General features: G+C 37.0%; 1 protein-coding gene across 3 annotated transcripts; it reads right to left on the reverse strand.

The window, feature by feature from the left end:
* Positions 1 to 124: 124 nt before the first annotated feature.
* On the reverse strand, positions 125 to 20,396 carry prkacba (protein kinase, cAMP-dependent, catalytic, beta a). Of its 3 annotated transcripts, XM_036586378.1 has the most exons (11): positions 19,880 to 20,396; positions 15,112 to 15,120; positions 11,679 to 11,740; positions 11,458 to 11,586; positions 8,113 to 8,211; positions 7,804 to 7,886; positions 7,574 to 7,700; positions 7,160 to 7,255; positions 6,933 to 7,055; positions 5,617 to 5,781; positions 125 to 1,880 (listed from the first exon to the last, which is right to left on the reverse strand). In XM_036586378.1, the coding sequence occupies exons 1-11, from the start codon at positions 19,923 to 19,925 to the stop codon at positions 1,755 to 1,757; spliced, it is 1,065 nt and encodes a 354-aa protein (XP_036442271.1). In that variant the 5' UTR covers positions 19,926 to 20,396; the 3' UTR covers positions 125 to 1,754. The 3 variants fall into 3 exon arrangements, with proteins under 3 accessions (XP_036442271.1, XP_036442272.1, XP_036442270.1); XM_036586379.1 differs by lacking the exon at positions 15,112 to 15,120; XM_036586377.1 differs by lacking the exons at positions 15,112 to 15,120; positions 19,880 to 20,396 and adding an exon at positions 16,529 to 19,391.
* Between the last annotated feature and the right edge of the window lie 1,740 nt (positions 20,397 to 22,136).

Below are 22,136 nucleotides of genomic sequence, written 5' to 3' on the forward strand. Positions count from 1 at the left end.
ATGTATTCATGTATATATGTATGTACAAATTTGACCACATATATAATGCATGTGAGTGTTCTATGAGGGATATGCCCCAATCCAGAAAGGCCAAGGGCAGAGTATGATAAAAACAACACCGAAATACAAAGCATTTTCTTTTATTTGTTACAGTGACATATCATTTGATACATAAAATATGCTACAGCGAAGAGGTGTACACGTCCCTTAAAAATACATGTAATAATACGGGGGAAGGGGGGCAGCTTTCTAAATGACATTGTGCAAATTATCATACAAACTAAATACAGAGACATTGCATACTATAGCCCACACTGACGAGTGAAATAACTAAATAATTTTTTTTAAATATCATTTTTGGGAGTGTCAAGTGCTAAACATTCCAATGAAATAAATAAAACACACTGCCTTCAACTAGAAATTTGTTAAGAACCTTCAATGACATTTTTCTTGAAATGTCAGTTAGGCCAGCTCGACAAATAGAACATTACATATATAAGCCATCTCTTTAACGCATTTATAAATAAAATCCGTAAAGGAAACAGACGTATGAAACACAGCCGTAAGGCTGATGGCCCAGTCAGCAAAACATTGTTTTTTTTTGTGCTGGATGTGAAAGCCACTTTGTAACCACCATTTGGCTTTACATACTAGTTCCAACGGCAATTTGGTTGAATGAATGTTGAATGGATGTGAGATACAGCTGAGAATGTAAGGTGACACAAAAGAGGGAAGGGAAGCAAAATAGACACTTCATGATTTTTTTTTTGCAAAAAAAGATTAAAAAATCAAAATAACAAGTTAAGCTGTTGCACTTAAACCAGATGACATGGCTTCACAGAGTAACAGCCTGCCATTTTCATGCTGGTGTATTAATCTTTTACTGGAAATAAACATTTCTAGGTCATTAATCATCAAAATACCAAAGCACAGTGTGCTTAAAAATGACATGAATGATAATGTTTTACCGATATGTATTGGTCTAGCAGTTGCGGGGTTGCCATGTATGTGCTCTGGCCGATATTGTGTACCTATCTGATTATTCTGTCCTTAAAAATAAAAATAAAATGCCTTCAACAGTTTTTATTCTTCACACATATACACACATGCTCACTCACTGTCTCTCTCTCTCTCTCTCTCACACACACACACACTCACACACACACACACACACACACACACACACACACACACACACACACACACACACACACACACACACTGAGGGGGCGTAAAGTTGTGGTGCGTCATGGACAGTGTGAAGCTTAAAAACTGAATGAACATGTAACAGACAAAAGATGTTGCTGGCAAGAACAAGCAGCACCAATCCTTAAAAAAAGTGCATTTCACAGACTAAAATTAAAACATTTGCGTCACCACAAATAAGAGTAACTGGCCTCTTCCCTTTTCATAAATATATAAAAAAAACAATAATAACAACAACAGGAAGAACACATCATTCTTTAACATGATGATAGATTCTGAAACAGAACAGAAAAAAAAAGGGTGTGGTCTGGTGCTTCGTGTTGCAGCCCAAAAGAGAAACTGCACCTCGTGCCTATGTATAGCTTAGTGCAAACTGCACCCAGAGAAACATGGCACTCATGAATCTCTCTCAGCCTTATGGAATGAAGAAATGTGAAATAGTCTAAACACATATGATGGTCATAGCTTCACTCTCACCTTCGAAGGAGTGCAAAATAAAGAAAAAAAAATCCCAAAATGTAAGAGCCCTATGAGAATCCTCCATCCCACTAAAACTCCAAGAATTCTTTTGCGCACTTTTCCGTGTCCGAGATCCGGATCTCCTCCTCTTCATAGTCGTCAAAGTTGCTTGTGTCGCCTGGCCCTCTGCACTTTGGTATGATGGGCGCCTCCACCTTAAAATAGACGAAAGACATCATATCAGAGCCAATTTAAGGGGAGTCTGACCACTTCCTATTTCTCCCTTTATATAAAAAACACGACTGTGGGCACCCGAGTGGCGCAACCATCTAAGAGTTGGCCCTATCATCAGGAGATTGCGAGTTTGATCCCTGGTGATGCCACAGCCATCCGTAGCCAGGAGTCCAAGAGAGCACAATTGGCCTCGCTCTCTCTGGGTGGGTAGGATGGCCCCTCCTTCTCCCCCCATCACTTAACGCGATGCTAGTCAGCGCAGGCGTCTGTTAGCTGACGTAACAGATCTGGCGGTGGGCGCTTTCCTCCGATCACGTTCAGCTGTCCAATGACGTTGCGTGAGCGGCAGTTCGAAAAGAAGCGGTGGCTGGCTTCACAGGTCTCGGAGGAAGCCTGTGTTAGCCTTCGCCCTCCTAGCATTGATAGTATTGTGTGATTGGGGGAGTCCTAACTAGCGGGTGGAATTGGCGACGACTAAATTGGGGAGATAATTGGGTAAAATATATATATATATATATATATAAAAACACGACTGAAAAACACTAGAGGGTGGTGTCCATGAATGGGTCCTCAATGAATGGGGGTGAACAGAGCTAAGTGTCCAAAAACAAACAAACAAACAAACAAACAAACAGTCTCTAAGCATTTGTGCAGGACCTTCATTTAATTCTGGAAAGTAGAAGGATGTTTTTCAATTAAACAACAAAGAAAATTTATCAGTATATTTCTGATTTTGTAAAGCAGACAGGTTCTGCATTGCTTTATTCAAATCTAACAAGTGTTAAAAACAAGTGTTAAAATATTTGCGCCAATTTAGCAAATTAGAGCATTCTTCTATATAAAAAAATTAAGCATTTATAAACTACTATAAACTATTTATAAAAGCTTTATAGGAACTCTAACGAACTTTTTGACAAACTGACAAACCAAGAAGACATTACTGAATGACAGTTCTCCTCACCACAAATTCTCTGATCATACGAGTACTGTATTACTGCATGCTGGAAAAACTCCATATGGGAGGGGTGTAACTTCAAATGGGTGGAGCACAGCTCCAAAACTCAAGAGTGCTCCACTACCGGTTGTTGAAATGTCTGGTGGGTTTTATGCGAGGCTGGGTTCCAAGTTTCTGTTGGTTGGTCGTAGAACAGAATTATGTTGCTGATAAATTAATTATTTTATCATATTGTGTGCATTACACGGACATGGACAGATAGCAATGTCCATTTTATTTAAATCAAACATACATTTGGTCCAATGTGTAGTCTAATGTAATTCCTTCCTCTAAAAATTTCATGTTAACTGTCTAAAAGTCAAGTGAATACCATGTGTGTCAATACTGAAATGAACTCTTATTCTACCAGCGTTTTTTTCTCTTTTATAGTGACCGGACCTAAAGGTAAACAGCGCAGATTCACTTTTTTTCTAATAAATCTGAAGTGCAGCAAGTTGATTTTTGAGGTCCGAGCTGCGTTTTTTGGGCCAATAAATTTTAGCTCTACTCTCATCCACACATCAGAAACAAAAACGGTTTTCATATGTAAGTCAACAAAGGGCTTGTCAGACCATACGATTTTTTTTAGCTTCATCATGCCACGATACTACTTACCCAGATGTGTTTTTAGCTTTCTTGGTTGCAAGGTCACTTTAAAGATGTATAAGTTCAAACAAAACTCATTTTTAAATCTGAAAAAATACTGCAATTTCAAGGATAATGACGTTATATATTTGCTGCATAGATAAATGCATGCTGCATCCATAAAGGCCAACATTTCATGGCACTGAGACAAGCAATGGGTTATCTCAAAAAAAAAAGTAGAGCACAAAACTTTGCGAAGTGTACAGGTCCCTCTAGAGTTAAGCCTGTTTGCAACATTAGTTTTATGCCAATAACAAAGCATTTAACAGAACGCCAACCCATTTGGAGTTTAAACAGATCCCTTTGGAAGTACACGAGTAACCATCTAAACGTTCGAGGTGCTAGTAATCGAATATTAGTATTTGGCTGCTTATTAATATCTGTTGCGTTTCATCACGACCATCATCAATTTAGTGAGAAGTCAGTTTTGTTTTAACAGGACTGTAATATGTGACAGTTGAGCTTGTATTTGCAATTAAGTACAAATATAAAACACATACATATAATATTGAACTTTGCTTTTCTTTGTTGGCTTTTTTGCCAACAAGGGCAACTATTCTAGCTGATGAAGCAGTAAAATATATTTATTTGACAAACGTATTGTTGGAACACCATCCACTGAGGAGACAAGACCACTTGTAAGAAGACAATGTCTCCATTAGCATCCAACACTGTTAGCACATTCTCATCTGAAGAAGCAGCCTCCCATCAAACAGGAAAATCTACTGATTTCTTCTGGCTGTTTTTAAATAATCAAAGTCTATAGGCCAACATTAAAATCAAACTTTTTTTGTTTCTTTTTGTTGAAAATTTTTCTACCGCTAATAACTGATTATCCACTCATTAACTCTGGGCTGCAACGAAAACTTGCAGCCACACTGGCCCTTTGTGGAAAAGACTGGTGACCTCTGGTTTACACCTTAGCTATTTAACTGGGCACAATTTTTAAAAATTGGTGAAATTCCAGTTGGTGCCATTTGTAGGCTTACAAATAGTGACTACAGACCATCTGTCCCTACCCTCTGCCCTCTCAATGTCAAAGGACCTGCACAGGACCACCACTGATCAGATTTTATTTGGGTGGTGGAGCATGCTCAGCTCAGTAGTTTTATCAACATGGTAGTATGTGTGGAGTTGGTAAGCGTATACCAGGCACAGCGGTTTGGCTGTGGTTTTTACACACATCACTGCTGGGTTGAAAATAGTCTACCAACCAAAAATATCCAGCTAGCATTTGTGCACTGCAAAACTGACCACAGCACTGCAGTCGGAAACTGTCCGCTGATCAAGGGTTACATGATGACTGACACAAATTCTACATAAGCTACAAGCTCTAACACAGTACACAATGTTTAAAAACTCATGCAACACTGCTGGACCTTGTAACAGCACCACACACTAACATACCACTGCTATGTCAGCGTCACTCCTGTGCTGAAAGTAATATCTGACGAGTGGTGATCCTGTCGTGGTTGAAGATGGACTATATACACCGATCAGGCATAACATTATGACCACCTCCTTGTTTCTACGCTCATTGTCAATTTTATCAGCTCCATTTACTACATAGGTGCACTTTTAGTTCTACAATTACAGACTGTAGTCCATCTGTTTCTCTGCATACTTTGTTAGCCCCCTTTTACCCTGTTCTTCAGTGGTCAGGACCCCCATGGACCCTCACAGAGCAGGTACTATTTGGGTGGTGGATCATTCTCAGCACTACAGTAACATTGATGTGGTGGTGGCGTGTTAGTGTGTGTTGTGCTGGTACGAGTGGATCAGACATATGAATGAGAGACTAAAGAACGTTTATGTTGTGGTTACATCAATACAGCCATAACAATTTATGTAAAAATACCAGATTAAAAAAAATCAAAAAAAGTGGTAAACCTATAGCACAAACTACCAAACTCTAAGCAAGAACAAAGTCTACAGGTTTCAAGAGCAGAAATTCAAGTGCGTTTGTTCTCCCCACTTTTATTTATCAGATTCTATCAATACACTAACATTAGAATTGTGAAAGAATTGCAAACATCAATGAAATGAGTGAAATACTGCTAATAAACAAGAAGTCATACCTTTTTTTCATAAATCGCAATCCAATCTGTTGTAGCGAACCACTTGTGGTTTTTAATGTCATTGACCCCATTCTTTAGATTGCCAAAGCGTTTTGTGAGGTCAACCTGAAGAAGATTCCTCAGCAGGTCCTTTAGGTCTGAACTGAAGTGAGAGGGGAATCGCACCTGTGGCAAAAAAAGACAAAAATATTGAATAATTTACCCCATTTACAAAAATGTTGGGACGCTGGGCAGAATGTAAATAAAAATAGGATGCAATGATATGCAAATCATGTAAACCATATTTTTAAAGGAAAATAGTACAAAGACAACATATCAAATCTTGAAAATGAGAAATCTGATTGTTTTATGAAAAATATACGGCAATTTTGAATTTGATGCTAACGACATGTTCCAAAAAAGTTGGCAGGTTTACTACTGTGTTTCATCATCTCTTCTTTTAACAACACTCTGTAAGCGTTTGGGAACTGAGGAGACACTGCTGTAGTTTTGAAAGTGAAATGTTTTCATATTTTTCATTTAATAATGCGCCAAATGTTATCAGTGGGTGACAGGACTAGACTGCAGGCAGGCCAGTTTAACATCCATACCTTTTCAATATGGAGCAATGCGGTTGTAATATATGCAGAATGTGGTTTGACATTGTCTTGCTGAAATAATCAAGCCCTTCCCTGTAAAAGACGTTGTCTGGATGGCAGCATATATTGCCAAAACATGTATATATCATTGAGCATTAACGGTGTCTTCACAGATGTGCACGTCACCCATACCATGTGCACTAATGCACCCCTAAACCATCATGAATACTAGCTTTTGAACTGTGCACTCATAACAAGCTGAACGGTCTTTATCCGGGAGGACACAGTGTCCATGATTTCCAAAAAGAATTTAAAATGCTGATTTGTCGGACCACAGAACACTTTTCCCCTTCCCCTCAGTCAATTTTAAATGAGCTTTTCACAACTTTACCAGCCTTTTGGAACATATTGTTGGCATCAAATTCAAAATGGGCAAATATTTTTCAAAAAACAATAAAATTTCTCAGTTTCAACATTTGATATGTTGTCTTTGTACTATTTTCCTTTAAAAATATGGTTTTATACAGGGTTTAAATGATTTGCAGATCACTGCATTTTGTTTTTATGTACATTTTGCACAGCGTCCCAACTTTTTTGGTTTGGAAATGGGGTTGTAATTTAATTTCAAATCCTGTCAGTTATTTTTGAGAAGAAGAAGAACAAACAAAAAAAAACAGTTCCTGAAATGTTATCTGCTAGATAATTTGAAGCATGCAAGAAGACCACACAACTGTTTACCTTGCCAGATACAATTTTCTCATAAATCTGGATGGGCTGGTCAGCGAAAAAGGGTGGGTAGCCGGCTGCCATTTCATAGATAAGAACACCAAGAGCCCACCAATCAACTGCCTTATTGTAGCCCTACAAACAAACCAAGCACATAATAAATATCCATTATATAACCTACAGCTGAAAGAATTATGGATATAAAAATGTGGATCAGAGGGATGGGTTATTTACTCAACCTTGCTAAGGATAATCTCTGGAGCCAGGTACTCTGGTGTCCCACACAACGTCCAGGTTCTGCCTTTTACTCTTTTTGCAAAGCCAAAATCTGTGACCTAATACAAATACAGAAAAAAATTCTGCTTGGATGCTGTACATACCTATTTATCCCCATTTGTCCTAAGGGTCTGTTTGTGGGCCTACTCCTTAATTCCTCTCTCTCATAACCAGATAACCCTCATATTGGTTTCATGGCAGTTACCAAATAATTCATATTAGCTACTGAATAATACATGTTAAAATTTAAACTAGATGATAAGATAACTAGATAGGATTCAAGGGGTGAGGAAAATCTTTAGGATAAAAATTGCAGAAAATTCAGAGGAATGATTATTTATATGGAGTGAAAATACTGCTGGAAACAAATTTTATACCTGGATGTATCCATGCTGATCAATAAGAAGATTCTCAGGCTTCAGGTCTCTGTAGATGAGGTCTAGAGAGTGGAGGTACTCAAACGTGAGTACAATCTGAGCCGCATAGAACCTTGCATGGTGCTCGCTTTGGGTAGAAAGATTTGGAACATAAATGAACATGTCATAAACATGAGTGAAGACAGCATAGACCAGTGAATTTATTATCTCAATAATAATAAATTGTTCACCTGAATCTTCCAATTCGTCTAAGGTGTGAGAACATCTCTCCACCGGGGACATACTCCATAACCATATACAGGTTTGAGTTGTCCTATAATGCCAGAATGTAAGCGTTAAACAGACTCATGCAAACCACAAAGGTATTAGCATAAATACATACATTGTTAATGCATTAACCCTCAACCCTCATCCTTTAGAAACTACACCAAAACTTAAAAAAAAACTATCCTTGGAGGACAAATGCTTATCACTACTGAGAGATGCCACCCACCCTACTGTAACAACAGTTACTGCACCGAGTTTAATCAGTAACGTACCTTGAAAGCATATTCCAATCTGACAAGGAAAGGGAAAGACACCGCCTGCAATATTCTCTTCTCATTTAATGTGTGTTCTATTTGTTTCAGCTTCACCACCTTTAAAATAAGCAAGAACAAAAAACAGATTTAACTCACATTATCTTTTCCTTCACATTATTTAAGAGAATCCTTTGACAATTTAAGGTTATATTAAAAAGCAGTGGTTTGAACATGATACATTTAAAGTGCTCTCATTGCATTTTAAACAGTTTTTTCCCAATTTCTGCATAATTTAATTGTTAAGATGTAAACAAAGTCATTCAGAGTGATTTAATGTGAAATGTTCTATTGCAAAGTAACTTAGAGTCACAATGACCTGCAGTGTTGACGATAGGAACCAGACATCAGGAGCGTTTAATGCCTTTAAAAGCTAACGTACAGAAAGTCATTGCGTCAAAAGATACAAATACTCTGTCTAATGTCTGAAAATTTGGCCTACAACGTATTTTTAAACTCGTTCATGGTGGGGAAGTACATGCAGGGCGTTGCTGGTATAACAGTCCCCAAAGAAAACATACTTTTTTAGATTTATTACCGTTTTACTATTATCAACATTACATATAAAACTCTTAACACACATTCAGGTTCACTGGTCATTTTGGATAGCACATAACTAAGCAATGAACAACAAGAGGGAATATGTTATCATGAATAACATTACGGCTGTGATCTGGTTGCAGACACAAGCCACAGGTAAGTACTGTAGATCATCACATCCATGATGTTGTTTGTGATAATACAAAAGTTTTACAGCTTTCATGGAACACTTTTTCAGAAAAAAAGAAGTAAAGCAAAGAAGCCCCGAACATTGGGTCAAATGAGCTTTAATATTAGCAAAAAAAAAAAAGTAGCAATTTGCATTACAGATAGAGCCATGAAGCTGTTATAATATCACATTCAATTCAGCTTTTTCAATACTTGCCAGATTAACCTGGATGTCATTTTGTTTCAGGCAGTCTGTAAATTAATGTTTACTGAAATTTATTCTGTTTCTTTGGAATTCCAGTTTGTTTGATTGTTCTGCCTATCATAGCTGCCAGCCGAAAAGATTCAGAGTAGGCCTGCAGTCATACTTTTGTAGGCCCTGTTTACACTCAGCATTAACATCTGATCATTGTGGTACTTGGATCATCATTCAATCTAATCTAAGACGTGGTATGTTTACACCCGCCTTTTTTCAAATGTAGCCTCTGCATCCAGATATTAATCAGATCTGATTTCCTCGCCCAATATTTAAGATCTTAAATCAGGCTGTGCATCGCTGGAGCAGAGTAGGCAGAGTCTATATAGGCTTTGCTGTGTTTAGTGCATTAGAGAACATTTTGCAATCACGGTGGGAGCACTCCAGGCATTTTAAGCTACAGAGAAAGAAAATGCAGCAATGTTATGTTTGTTTTGATTAGCGCCACAAGTGAAGCACAGTTGAAAAAACATGCATTAAAATTACAGCAAGGAGCAGTGAGAGATCCACATACTGTCCTTTAGCAGGAGGCAAAGGGCTTTTTAACTTTCACGTCTGTAAGTCTATGTTTAAATACATGTCAGGATCAGGACAGCTGGATCTCAACACTTCTTGGTCACAAATGCAATTGTCCTTTAAATGCGTATATGGACAACATCCAGATACGGACACATTTTAACACCAAGTATAAACAGGCCCAATCAGATTCTGACCAAACCAGCTGCAGGTGAAATATTATCCTATAAAAGATATCTAATGTATGCACTTTGTTTTTATATATACTAAAACAGAACGGTTATACTAACGGTTCTAACAGCATGGGTAGAACGTTTCTCAACCAAACAGAATATGCTGCCTTATTCTTGTGCTCCATAAACAGACAATATTAAATGCTAAAGAAGGCATAACATGATTGAATGTGAAACATGAGAATAAACGAAAATGTAAGTCATTTTTATTGTTGGGATGTTCGAATGCTTGTGTGCTGGTGTTAGTAACTGATCTGTTAAGAAACCTGAATCCATGTCTGAGAAACGCTTTAGCTAAAGGATTCTATTTATAGCCTAGATTAATTACTTATGGTAATAAAATCATTTCATTTCAACCTTTAAATTTTGTTTACACTGTCAGGTACAGGCGTAAAGATGCAAAGCAATGGCACTACATAGCAATGTTTAATGGGCATGTATTTCAACAATAACAGCTGGGATTTTCCAAGTAGCGATAATGAAACCACGTTTGTATGTCCTTTGTTTGTGCTTTCTTGAGAGGTTTATACTTGTAACAAACTGCACATTGTCCCAGGAAGTCTCTGAGACATTTAATGGGACATAAAATGTAAGAAACTTAACAAGTTAACAAGTATTAAGTAAGAAACTTAACAAGTGAGCACACGTTCCTTGACATAGCTAAAACAGTAATGAACGACACATGAAAAATACAGCAGCTCACTGGTGAAAAGGTGAATATGATGGTTATATTTGCATTATATACATCGCCAACCACTTGCTCCTATCACCACCAGTGTGATCTGAAAGAGATTCTCTACTAATGATGCATTGATAGTATTTTTTTTCCAGACCGAGTACTTTTTTTTTAGTACTTGTTGATACTGAAACCGATACCATAATGACTTACATACCTAGAATGAAGGGACTGTTAGTGGAAATGGGTGTAATGTACCTTAGCCTTAAAATAGAGACAATTTTAAATGATGTGTAACTTTAGTACTCAAACCCCACTGAAATAAACTGTAATAACTCAAAGGCGTCTAACATTTCTAGGCTATTCAAGGATTTTCGTCATGGTAAAACACAATCTCAGACCCAGATAAAGCCTATGCCCAAACTAACTGAGATTTTTATTAATGGTGAATAACCACTGGCATTGCAGTTTAGTCCAAGACTAGCCTTAATCCATGTCCACTATGTGTTTTTGTTGCATATAAAAAACATCAAAAAACTTTACAAAAGTCGCTGGAATTAGAAAATCAAAAACTTCATATTTTAATGAATTCCTCATTTCCTTCAATCATCATATCTAACAATCTAATTGCAATGTGGCAAAGACGACAAGCATTCTAATATCAGCTTTCTACCTCCTGCCAATTTTCACAACAAGAATAGAGTGAATACTTTTCGGAGGTTATGTTCTAACCCATACCTGGTCTTGTGTACTGAGGGTTACAAACACAAACTGATGGGGAACAAAGTGTAGGTGTATTTTTTGAGGTTTTGCACTGAACACGGAAAGTTTCCATTTCCGTTACACACAGACATTAACACTATTCAGTTGGTTACAACAAAGTCTACTGGTCAAGCACCCCCTGCTTGTGTACTCACTTTTTGCTTGTCCAAGATCTTCATAGCATAGTATTGCTCTGTTCCTTTATGTTTCACTAACATAACTCTTCCAAAAGAGCCTGTACCAAGAGTTTTCAGTCTCTCAAAGTCATCAAGGCATGTTGTGCTCTGGAGATATCAAAGAAAACAGCAGTTAGGTGCTTAAAAATGGGAAAGAGGTACAATAAAAAAAGAAAAAGAAAATATTTTTTTGTTTTTACCTGTGGAGGACACTCCCATTTCCTTAGGAAATCCTCTTTGGCTTTGGCTAAAAATTCTTTCACTAAAGGGAACATATTAAAAAGAAAATTAGCAAAGATGGTCTGGCTATGTTGTGAATTTATGACGCATTCACTATTTTAAGGCTACACTAGGCAAGTTTACTAAAACACACAAAACTAAACAGCAACATGGGCCTCTCTGTGCAACAATAAAAATATATACAATACTGTGCAAAAGCCAGAGGACCACTTTTCATTTATTCAATTTCCAGTCATTAAGTAGATGTTATTAGTTTATCAGTAGTGTCCCTACTTTTTTTTACAGCTTTTCAAAGAAATCTGCAGCGATATGTTTCCACACCTCCACACCAAGTTCAGCCTTAGCGGTTGGTTGAATTTTCTGCTTCTTATTCAAATAATCCCAAACACATTCAGTGATGTTGGGGTCTGAACTCTGGGGTGGTCAGTCCATTGTTCTGGTATCACAAGCAGCTTCTTTGTTTAGTCTGCAAATATTGCTATGTTTTGTCTATTTTCTTTTCTCAGTAAGGGCTTCTTGACAGCTACACATCCATTCAGACTTATTCAAATTCAGTTGTCTTCTCACAGTGGAAGAATGGACAGAAACACCTGTGGATTTTTTCAGATCTAAAGCAAGAGTGGAGCTTGATTTTCTCCTCTCTCTCTCAAAGATGAGAGCTTTAGGTGCTTTTTATCTCATGATTTAGGTTGTAAATGTTATACATAATTTTCTCAGGAATATCTTCTAAAAATTAGTAACATGTACTTAAAAGCAGTTTAGACTGGAAATTAAACTGCCTCTGACTTTTGGACAGTACTGTATATAAAATAAATAATGAATCAAAAAAAAAATCAGAATACTGAAATATAGAAAAAGGTAAAACCAAGGCAGTTTGACAAGGGATGCATTATGCAACGATTCTATAGAGGGTCCGTGCTGTACATGCAAACTCAATGCAGGCACAAACCACAATACAAGCAGAGCTGTTCTAGACATCAAACATGAGAGCCCTCTGTCAAAGAGACTGCAAAAGACAAGACTGAAACTTCACTGGAAACCGAAAGAACTTCTCAAGTAAGTGAGCTAATTAAAGCATGGGAACTTTTTGTGCTTATGAGCTTATGTGGTATTTACTAATGAAAAAAGCTTTCCCTTTCTGCATCAGGAGGAGGAACTGCTGTCCTTTAAAGCTGCTGCACAAATGATCCCAGAATACTTTCTGCATTCCCAGGTTTGAGCCATGTATCCTGTTGCAGGTCCATTTTGTTAACTCAAAAATATCCATTTGCACAGTATTCACACTTGCATATTGATGGGCGATACTGATAAAATATAAAGTAATGCCATTTTCCAGGTATATTACAGGGTAACAGCACTGATTATATTTAAATTTGTATTAAAGGGTCCATATAATTTACACACACACACACACACACACACACACACACACACACACACACACACACGCGCGCACGCACGCACGCACGCACGCACGCACGCACGCACGCACGCACGCACGCAAGCACGCACACGACATGACAAAAACAATGGATTCAAAAAGGGATGTTTCTGCAGCTCAGTTACCATATATGGACTGTGCAGACTGGGGAGTCAATGGTATGTTTTGAAATGCTGTTTATGTACAACATCAAACACTTATTTACAAAAATGGAAGTAATTTCGGTTTTACATAATATGGACCCTTTAATAACTGGTACTCTAGGCTAAATAAACGTGTAACAAACTTCACATAACTTGTTTTGAACCTGTTTGTTCGGTTCTATCTTAAAATTACATCAAATGGTACTTTACACACTACTGTACATGTTAATCAGCCAGAAACCACATCTCCAGAGAAGAAACTTATTATTTATTTAGTTTTGAACTATTTTAAACTACCTGAAGCACATGCAAAGGATATACACTTCAGTTAACTACATTTCTAAAATTCATGAATAACGCTGAAACTAAAAATCAGTATTGTTGTGTTTCATCAATACTGCTCTACTGGTATAGACAATATCGACTAGTACTACTCTGGCACTGAATACTGACAGTATATTGCTGGTGTAATGATTTACTCATTGACAAACAGATGTTAGAGAAAGAAAAGCGGACAGAAACTGAACAAGAGTTAACATTAATGTATACTGGAGTCCACTGCAAGACACATGGCTCTGACCTGGGTCTACCACTTAAAGGAGTGGATCAGTGAAAATTAAATTTTCCTGTAACCCAGTTGTGGTCAATAAGCCAAAAAACATTTGGTGTCTAAATGTGGCTTCTTTAATTTCAAAGCTACAAGAGCTACAAGGCTAACAGAAGTCAATAGTCACCCAAAGTTTTTCTACAAATACATCTTCCAAAATTTCTCTAAACCCGCTCAAACCCACATCCAGGTCTTCATTAAGGTCATACAAACTTGATGTGATTAACGCCACAGTATGACTAACTGTGAGGTATAAAAATTCGCAAAACTTTACTGTGTAGTTGAACGCTGCAGACAGCCACTTTAGACAATAGTGTTGTGCTGAATTCCGACTGCCCCTCGGAATCCGATTCCCTATTGTGTGTGCACATAATGCAGGCATATGATTGTTAGACTACTAGATTAGATATGATTTCTGTTGTTTCCATTTTTAAACATAATCTTGAATTTTCTAACTAAGGTTAACACACACACACACACACACACACACACACACACACACACACACACACAGAAACAACAGAAATCACGACAGGCAGTCAAATTTCTGCACAAAATCTGTTGTATAAACTGGCTACCTTCTAGCTACACAGTGAAGCTTTGTATGTTTTTATAGTTTACAGTCATACTGTGCTCTAAAATGCACTGACAAGTGTGTGCAACTATAATGAAGAACTCCATGCAGTTTGAGAGAGTTTTGGGGAAGTATACATTGAAGAGACTACTGACATCTTGTGTTTGTTAGCAATGTTAACCTCATAGCTCCTAACTAAATTAAAAACAGCAACATTTGGACACCAAACCTGTCTTGGCTGATCTACATCTAGGGTAAGTTGGAAAACTGTGTAAATTTGATTTTTCGCTCAACAATTACTTTCTGTAAGCTTTACAGCATCCATCAATTCTATGCTATAGTACATAGTTGGGATGCTGCAGATGTGTAAAAAAATTACTTAGTCAAAACACCATAAAAACAAACTAAACTACACTGGAAACATTCCCATGTTATATGTTGTTCAAGAGTTCATCTTTAAGTAAAAGAATTTATTCCTTTGATGCTGTGGTCCACATGTAGCACGTGGTCAATAAATTGCTATCAGTCATAAAAACATACAATCCACAGCTTTCTGGGAATGCACGGGCTGTGATTAAAACTTTCACATTCTCTGAGACAGTGGGCATCTTAAGAAACGTGAGCATACCAAAAGCTTCTACAGTTCACCAAGGTTTGCAGGAACATTCACCCACATGGATGAAAAAGAGAAGGGGAAAACAGAGTGGAAAGTTCATGTATTTTACAACCAGCATGTCAAGGTTTATAGAGCTCCACAGGGTCACAGAGAAAAATGCTTTTATAACATTATACTGTCTTAATGTCTGACAAGGCTTCAGACAGTGCCTATGAGAACCATATATTGTTAACTGTTCTCAAAATGTTGTCACCTGCTATACGGATATTGCAGAAAGCTGCAATATGCAAATGAGCCTGTAACAAATCAGAAACATTCAGCTGTATGCTGTGAGCAATCTGGCCAATCAGTTTCAGATAAGCATTTCTGCGGGTGCTTAGATGAATCAAGGCATTCACATGAACCTACAGACGTGCAAAGCTTTGGTCAAAATAATGTAGGTCCATTTTTGTCTCATCGCGTTCCCCAAAGTGCTTTAATATCTTGCAAGGCGTCCAGAACTTATGTAGCAATAGTATGAAGCAACATAGCAACAATATGTAGCAATATGTACAACAATATGTAGCAGCAATCACAGTCTGATATTTTTTCCATAATTTAGGGCATTACAGCCAACAGCTTGACCTGATCAAGATATTTTTCAGCCTCTTAAATGCTTGCCCTACAACAAACAAGAAACTCCTTTACTGATAACTGTAAGTGTAACGGTCGGTGACCGCACGAGAAGGAAACACGAGTCTTCCTGCCCGTGAGCAGATACCACAGAACCGCAGATGTGCTAGAGGCAAAGACCAGCTTCTACAGAAATACGCATTACGACTAACTCAAAGTCCTTGAATTTGCCAGCATTCTTATGTAATAGCTTGATAATGGACGACAAACAGGTAAAAAACCTTATAAGGTGCATGAACAGGAGAACAGGCAGAAAGAGAAAGAAACAGGAAAATATATTAATATGTATCACAAACCCGATTTGAACAAGCAATTAAAATTATTGTTTGTAAAAATGAATGTCCAGTGCAAACTAGGATTAGGTTTGTTTTGCCTTCAAGTGTTTGCAATTTAACCCACTGTACAAACCGGACTGATTTAAATATAATGCAAAGATAATGGATAATAAGACATCAACTAAACAGACAAAAAAATGAACCAAGAAAACTCATTGGAAACACAACTTTGAAAGCAAAAAACACCTGAGCTTCACTTGTTTCCCTTTCCACTGCACAATCTAACCTTAGTTTTAGTAAGGAAGTAGCCGTTTTGAGGCTACCTCACCTTCACTTGAGCTGAAATTCATAGGAATCTGATTTTATACCTCCTTAGAATCTAATATCAGTCAATAAAAACAGCAGAACTATTCCATGGCTTTTCATCTCACAAATGGTCAAATCACACACACATCAAACTGCCAAGTGACCAAGTCACTTACTTGTTTCGTCCCAAATGATGGTGTAGTCTGAGATGTGTGGCCCATCACTCTCTTGAGATTTTTCTTGGTTTCCCTTGCGATACTTGTAAAAAAAGCGACTAGCCAAAGTATCCAACCTTTGGAGAGTGCCCATAGACTGGCCAAAGCTTTGATCCCTTCCCTGAGCCATTGGCTGATATGTTTTAGCACCAAGCTGCACTACAGCCAACTGGTAAACAACAATTTGCTTCAGCTATAGGTTTCGAGGTCCTGATGAATGATAGATACTTCCTGTTTGTGATGCTTGCCTTAGCTTAGTGCACTACTGCTTTGTCTCACCGCATACAGAGCTAGTTACACTTCCTGTTAAAGATAACCAGCTTAATAGCTGCACAGTAACTGTGGGACAGCTGCTCTATATGGTGTTTTTCTTGTGAATCTTTAAACTCAACCAGTCAATCTATCAATCCAACCACTGGAAAATACGACAAACAAAAAGCTGGACAACTAGGTTGAGACTTTCTAGAACAGGACAGCTTAACCTAGTTGTTGCAGGCAATTGTATTTTGGTCAAAACCTCAAATGCTCAGCTGACATTGGGGACAGAGAAGTCAATAAACCAAAATTAGCTCTGGGGAAAAAGAGAACAGAAGTTTCAAGCAGACGAACATTACATTTACTAGACAGACGCTGCCTCTCACTACTACAAGCTTTCACTTTTTGTTTTAAATGTTTCCATTTCAAAGGATCAGTTTATGCCTTTTACACTGCACTGAATAAGGCCCCTGTAAGGCCTGATCTTAGATCAGTGTTTTTCCTCTTAGATGCTTGATATATATGGGCCAACAAGTCCTTTAACTTTTAATAATTTTACAAATACGGCTTGGTTTTAGAGTTCTAATCATGCTAAATGGTCCATTCATCTAAAATAGTAATCAAATTAATCTAAGTAGCAATCTGTAATCCCACTATTTTAACAGTTAACTGATCAGTGTATTACATTACTACTGAAAAGTTACTGAAACATGACTATTACCAAAATGTTTACTGAAATCTCATGACTTGACTGATTTCATGTTTATTTTGAAATCTGAGGTGGCGATTTATTAAATAATTTTTTATCAAATCTACTAAAGAATATTTATCTGTAAGCTGTGTTCAATGTTTTGTAGCATAAGGTCATTCTAGAGAAGGCCACTGTTAGATATTAGATATGAGAACTTGATGCCAATAAAATTTCCTGTGGGAAAGACAATCTCAGCTCAGTGAAAACCACCTGTCATGTTTGCTGAGGCCGATAAAATATTTCAGTAATATGGAAACGACACCACTTTCATGAAGAACACAATTTTATTTAGAGTTTTTAGTGTTAAATTAGATTCCTCTACCAACAAGAATTCCTTCCTCAACAAGAAACAGTAATGTAATTACGGTTAAAAGATACATTTAAACACAAAGATTCACCTTTCTTACTACAAATGTACATTTTCCCTTTCCATTTCACAAACTTTTTTTATGAAAGAAGCATGAACACTTCCCTTTAACACTGCTCTGACATTTTTTCCCATGGCTGCTTTGTATTTGACGAGTTGTGTTGAACCACAGTCATCTACATGAAATAACTTTATTACCTTTTTACAGCCTGTGTGGCAGATTCTCAATTTAGATAGAACTGAATACTTTGTTACTTCAGTTAACATTCACAATTTAAAGAACAAGTTCAGAACTGAATTAAATCTCGGGATAATTTCTCTCAAATTAACGTTAATTCAAAATCAGACACATTTTAAGGAAATTTATAAGCAGGTCTGGTCCCCTACAGATTTCGACCATGACCATACACTATACTTTAGATTTAATAATTACACAAGTTGTTACCGTTCACGTGAATAAAATTCTTGATGTAGCAATTTCAGACAATTATTGCTTATTTTTACCACTGGCTGCATAAAAAAACGTTACTTTCAAGAATTGATTGCAGCTGATTTTGCTGACATTTGCTAAATCACCAGAAATCGATCTCCACTGTTCCAGTGCATGATATGGTTCAAAATATGAATACTACTTTAGTCAAGCTTAAAGTAGTAGTCAAGACGTAATAGCAACTTGACCAATTTTAGACCAATATCCAACCTGCATTTCTTACGCAAAATAATAGAAAATGTTCTAATGTACTAGAGCAACTAAACATCTTTCTCCTCAGTAATAACATTTTGGAAAAGTTCTAGTCAGGTTGTAGTTAATGACCTCAGAGTCAATACTGCTGGGAACAATGCATTATTTCTCATACTGCTTGATCTTTCTGCTGCTTTTCACACTGCAGACCACACAATATTAACAGATAGACTTGAAAATGGGCTGGAGTGTGAGGAAATGTTCTTAAGAGGATTATTCTTATTTTATTGGTAGAAAGCACTTAGTCACTATAAATGACCATATTTCCAAAAAAATATGACATGCCTTTTGGAGTTCCACAAGGGTCTATTCTTGGACCCCTTCTGTTCTCTCTATATATGCTATCAATTTATTTTAAATTTCTAATATTATTAGTATTATTATTTTTTATTATTACCACTATTATAATTACTATTACTACTGTTTATAAATGTATTTTTTGTACTTTTGTTTATGTGATCTTATTTAAATGAATACCTATAAAATCTATTTTATCTTTTAATCCTCTGTGAAAGACTTGCATTCATGTATGAACGGCGCTATACAAACAAAGTGTATTACTATTACTATTGTTATTCTCATCACTATTAAAATACTGGTCTTGTACATTGATCGAAAATTTAATATAGAAAGATGAATTAAATGTACAAATACATTTTTACTTTCACTAAACTGACATTTTAAAGTCATTTTCAGCATTCATTGTCTTGTTCAAATTGTGTCCTAAGTAACATTTGACAAAAAAAATCAGCTTCGTTAGATGGTGACAGAATGAATGAAAGATGAATGATGAATGGCTAGCAAATGTGTGGTCGACCAGTTCATAGCTGATCTTAGCTGGAGTAACTGTCCCTGCAGAAATACACTTAACTAGCAAAATAAAACCACATTTAAAATGTTGTTATTAAATATTTCCCTAGCAAACCACTGAACGGCACGATGTCATCCGCAAGACGTAACGTTAACACAGCTAACCTTGCTCAGCTAGTTTTGTCGACAGCCAGAAGGCTAACGTTACCGTTGCCACACCTGACAGAGTGCTGTGTTTAGCTGGTTTAGCTGCGCGGTGCTAGCTAGCGTTAACCTATTGATGTCCTCCACTTCAACCACAAGATGATACAACAGGACATATATACATGGTTAGCTAGCTAGCTGGCTAAACCTAGCATAGCAAGCTAGCGTTTTTAGTATACTCACCGCTTTCTAATTCGTTGCCTTTCTTGGCCGCGGCGGCGTTTCCCATTGTTAGGAAGACACGGGAAAAATGTCAGTTTTAAGAACAGGTGGTGGCAAGGCTGATTGGGATTTATGGAGAGGGGTCCTTGGTTGGCTAGCTAGCTAGCAAGCGGTGTTCCTCGTCTCCAGTCCAGGCAGGTAGCTGGCTGGCTAGCTAGCGGGCTTTGTAGCTCGGCTTACAGCTCGCATCAATCGCGCTTCTATTAGCGAGCTAGCGAGCTGTCAACGGTACACAACACCGTCAAGCTAATCGATTTTACAGCTTTTAATCAGCTACAGTGAGGACACTTCGTGTTGTCTCATAGACGCATGAACATTATCGGTCTTTTCACCGGCCGACAGATGTATCAGTTACTGCTGACATCTATGTACTGGCATATTACTCTAATCTGAATGTGTCGCTGCCCGGTGCTGACAGACTGAACCCGCTTGCTAGCAAAAATAAAAACAAACAAATCCCAACCATCAGCCGGATGTGGCGTTACTGTAGATAAACGCGTCCTGTTGTAAACATGGCGCCATGTAGTGGACAAGAAATGAAATTACGAGTTACATCTACTTCTGATAGTACAGACAGTTTATTATCACCTTAGTTACCTTAAACGTGTTAAATAACTGCACGTCGTATTTCATTAATTTACTTAGAGCGTAAGCCAGTGACAAACATACAGGGGACCTGAGGCTTCTACAAGAGTCAGTCTGACTGGTCAGCAGACGTAAGTTAGGTAGGGTAACCTAACCCCGTACTCAAGTAAAAGTAGTGTTCGTTTTGTCGAATAACTACTCCAGTAGAAGTGGCTTTCCAAAAACAGCTTGAGTTGAAAACAACAAAAACTACAGAGCAACTTACAAAACTGCAGGGACTTCATAGTAAATCCAACATCTTACATCATCAGCATAGGAAGTTCATTAAGCAATATTTTCTCTTTCTGTGATCTTCTGTTCTTAAAGGGGAACTCCACCAACTTTTAAAGAATTCTGTATAATTAAATGGTTAACTTGCCAACAAAGCCATTCAGAGTGGTTTGGTGCAAAATGCTTTGATCTCGAGAGAGTTAAAAAGTCAGAATTGTCTGAAGAGTTTAATGCCTCTAAAAGCTCCCTCACAGAAAGTTATTACATGAAATGCTTGTCAAAACATTGCCTGATGTTTAAGATTTTGTTTTACACGAGTGTTGTAATGAAGTTTTGGTCTGAAATGTATTTTAATCAGTTTATCTTAGTCCAATCATGGTGGTGGGATACATGAAGGACGTTCTAAGTTCTCAAAATAGTCCCCAAAGAAAACATATTTTTTCAGATTGACCATTATTTTACCATCATCATCATTGCATATAAAATGTTAGAAGACACATGTAGGTTCACTGGTGGCTTTGGATACAAAATAAAATGGCTATATTTGCATAATAGACATTGGGACCCCTGGTGCCTATCACCACCACAGTAAAGAATAATGAGTCAGTAAATTTCTCTACAAACAAATTTCACATAAAAACCAACCTGAGTGACTTTGTTTATATTTCAATGCAGAAATTTGGAAAAATCAGTGGAATTCCCCTGAAAATGCTACAAGCTAGAAAAGTCAGAGGTGTGACCAACTGCTATACATGCTGTTACCAACATAACATGATGAACACTCTGCTATCATATCCAAAGCCAAGCCATAATTCATCCATTGCATTGTACATTATCAGAGTTCTTGAAGTTCTCAGAGTGGTTGGCTGGTAATTTAGGCCTTTTTTTTTTTAGTAAAATTGAGTTAAGTTTTTTAAATCTGGACATTATAAGCTGTATTACAGTAAAACTGCACCTAACATAAGTGTTGTTATAAAACATATGACAACATATGTAACTTATTCCCAAATTGATGTCTACTTAAGGGCAGTATTTCCATTTAATACTATATTTTCTTGTGTAGAGTAATAGAAAACTTTATTTTTACAATAATGAAATCATAGTGTATCATTTGCATAAAAGTCAGTACCTTTGTAAATTCAGCAAATTCATGTAACATATAATATTAAAATATAATACGTATATGCTACACAACCACTTAAATTAATAGTAGCTATGGTAATTCATTTATCCAGTCATGCTTCCATTCATTCATTCATTCATTCATACCCTCTCTCCAAAAAAATAAAAAATAAAAAAAATAAAAGTAATGTAACTAAAACAAAACAATTTGCTATTGACATTAAATATTTATGTTTGCGTC

Source organism: Colossoma macropomum, unplaced genomic scaffold (genome assembly GCF_904425465.1).
Source record: "Colossoma macropomum unplaced genomic scaffold, Colossoma_macropomum, whole genome shotgun sequence".
NCBI lineage: Eukaryota > Metazoa > Chordata > Actinopteri > Characiformes > Serrasalmidae > Colossoma > Colossoma macropomum.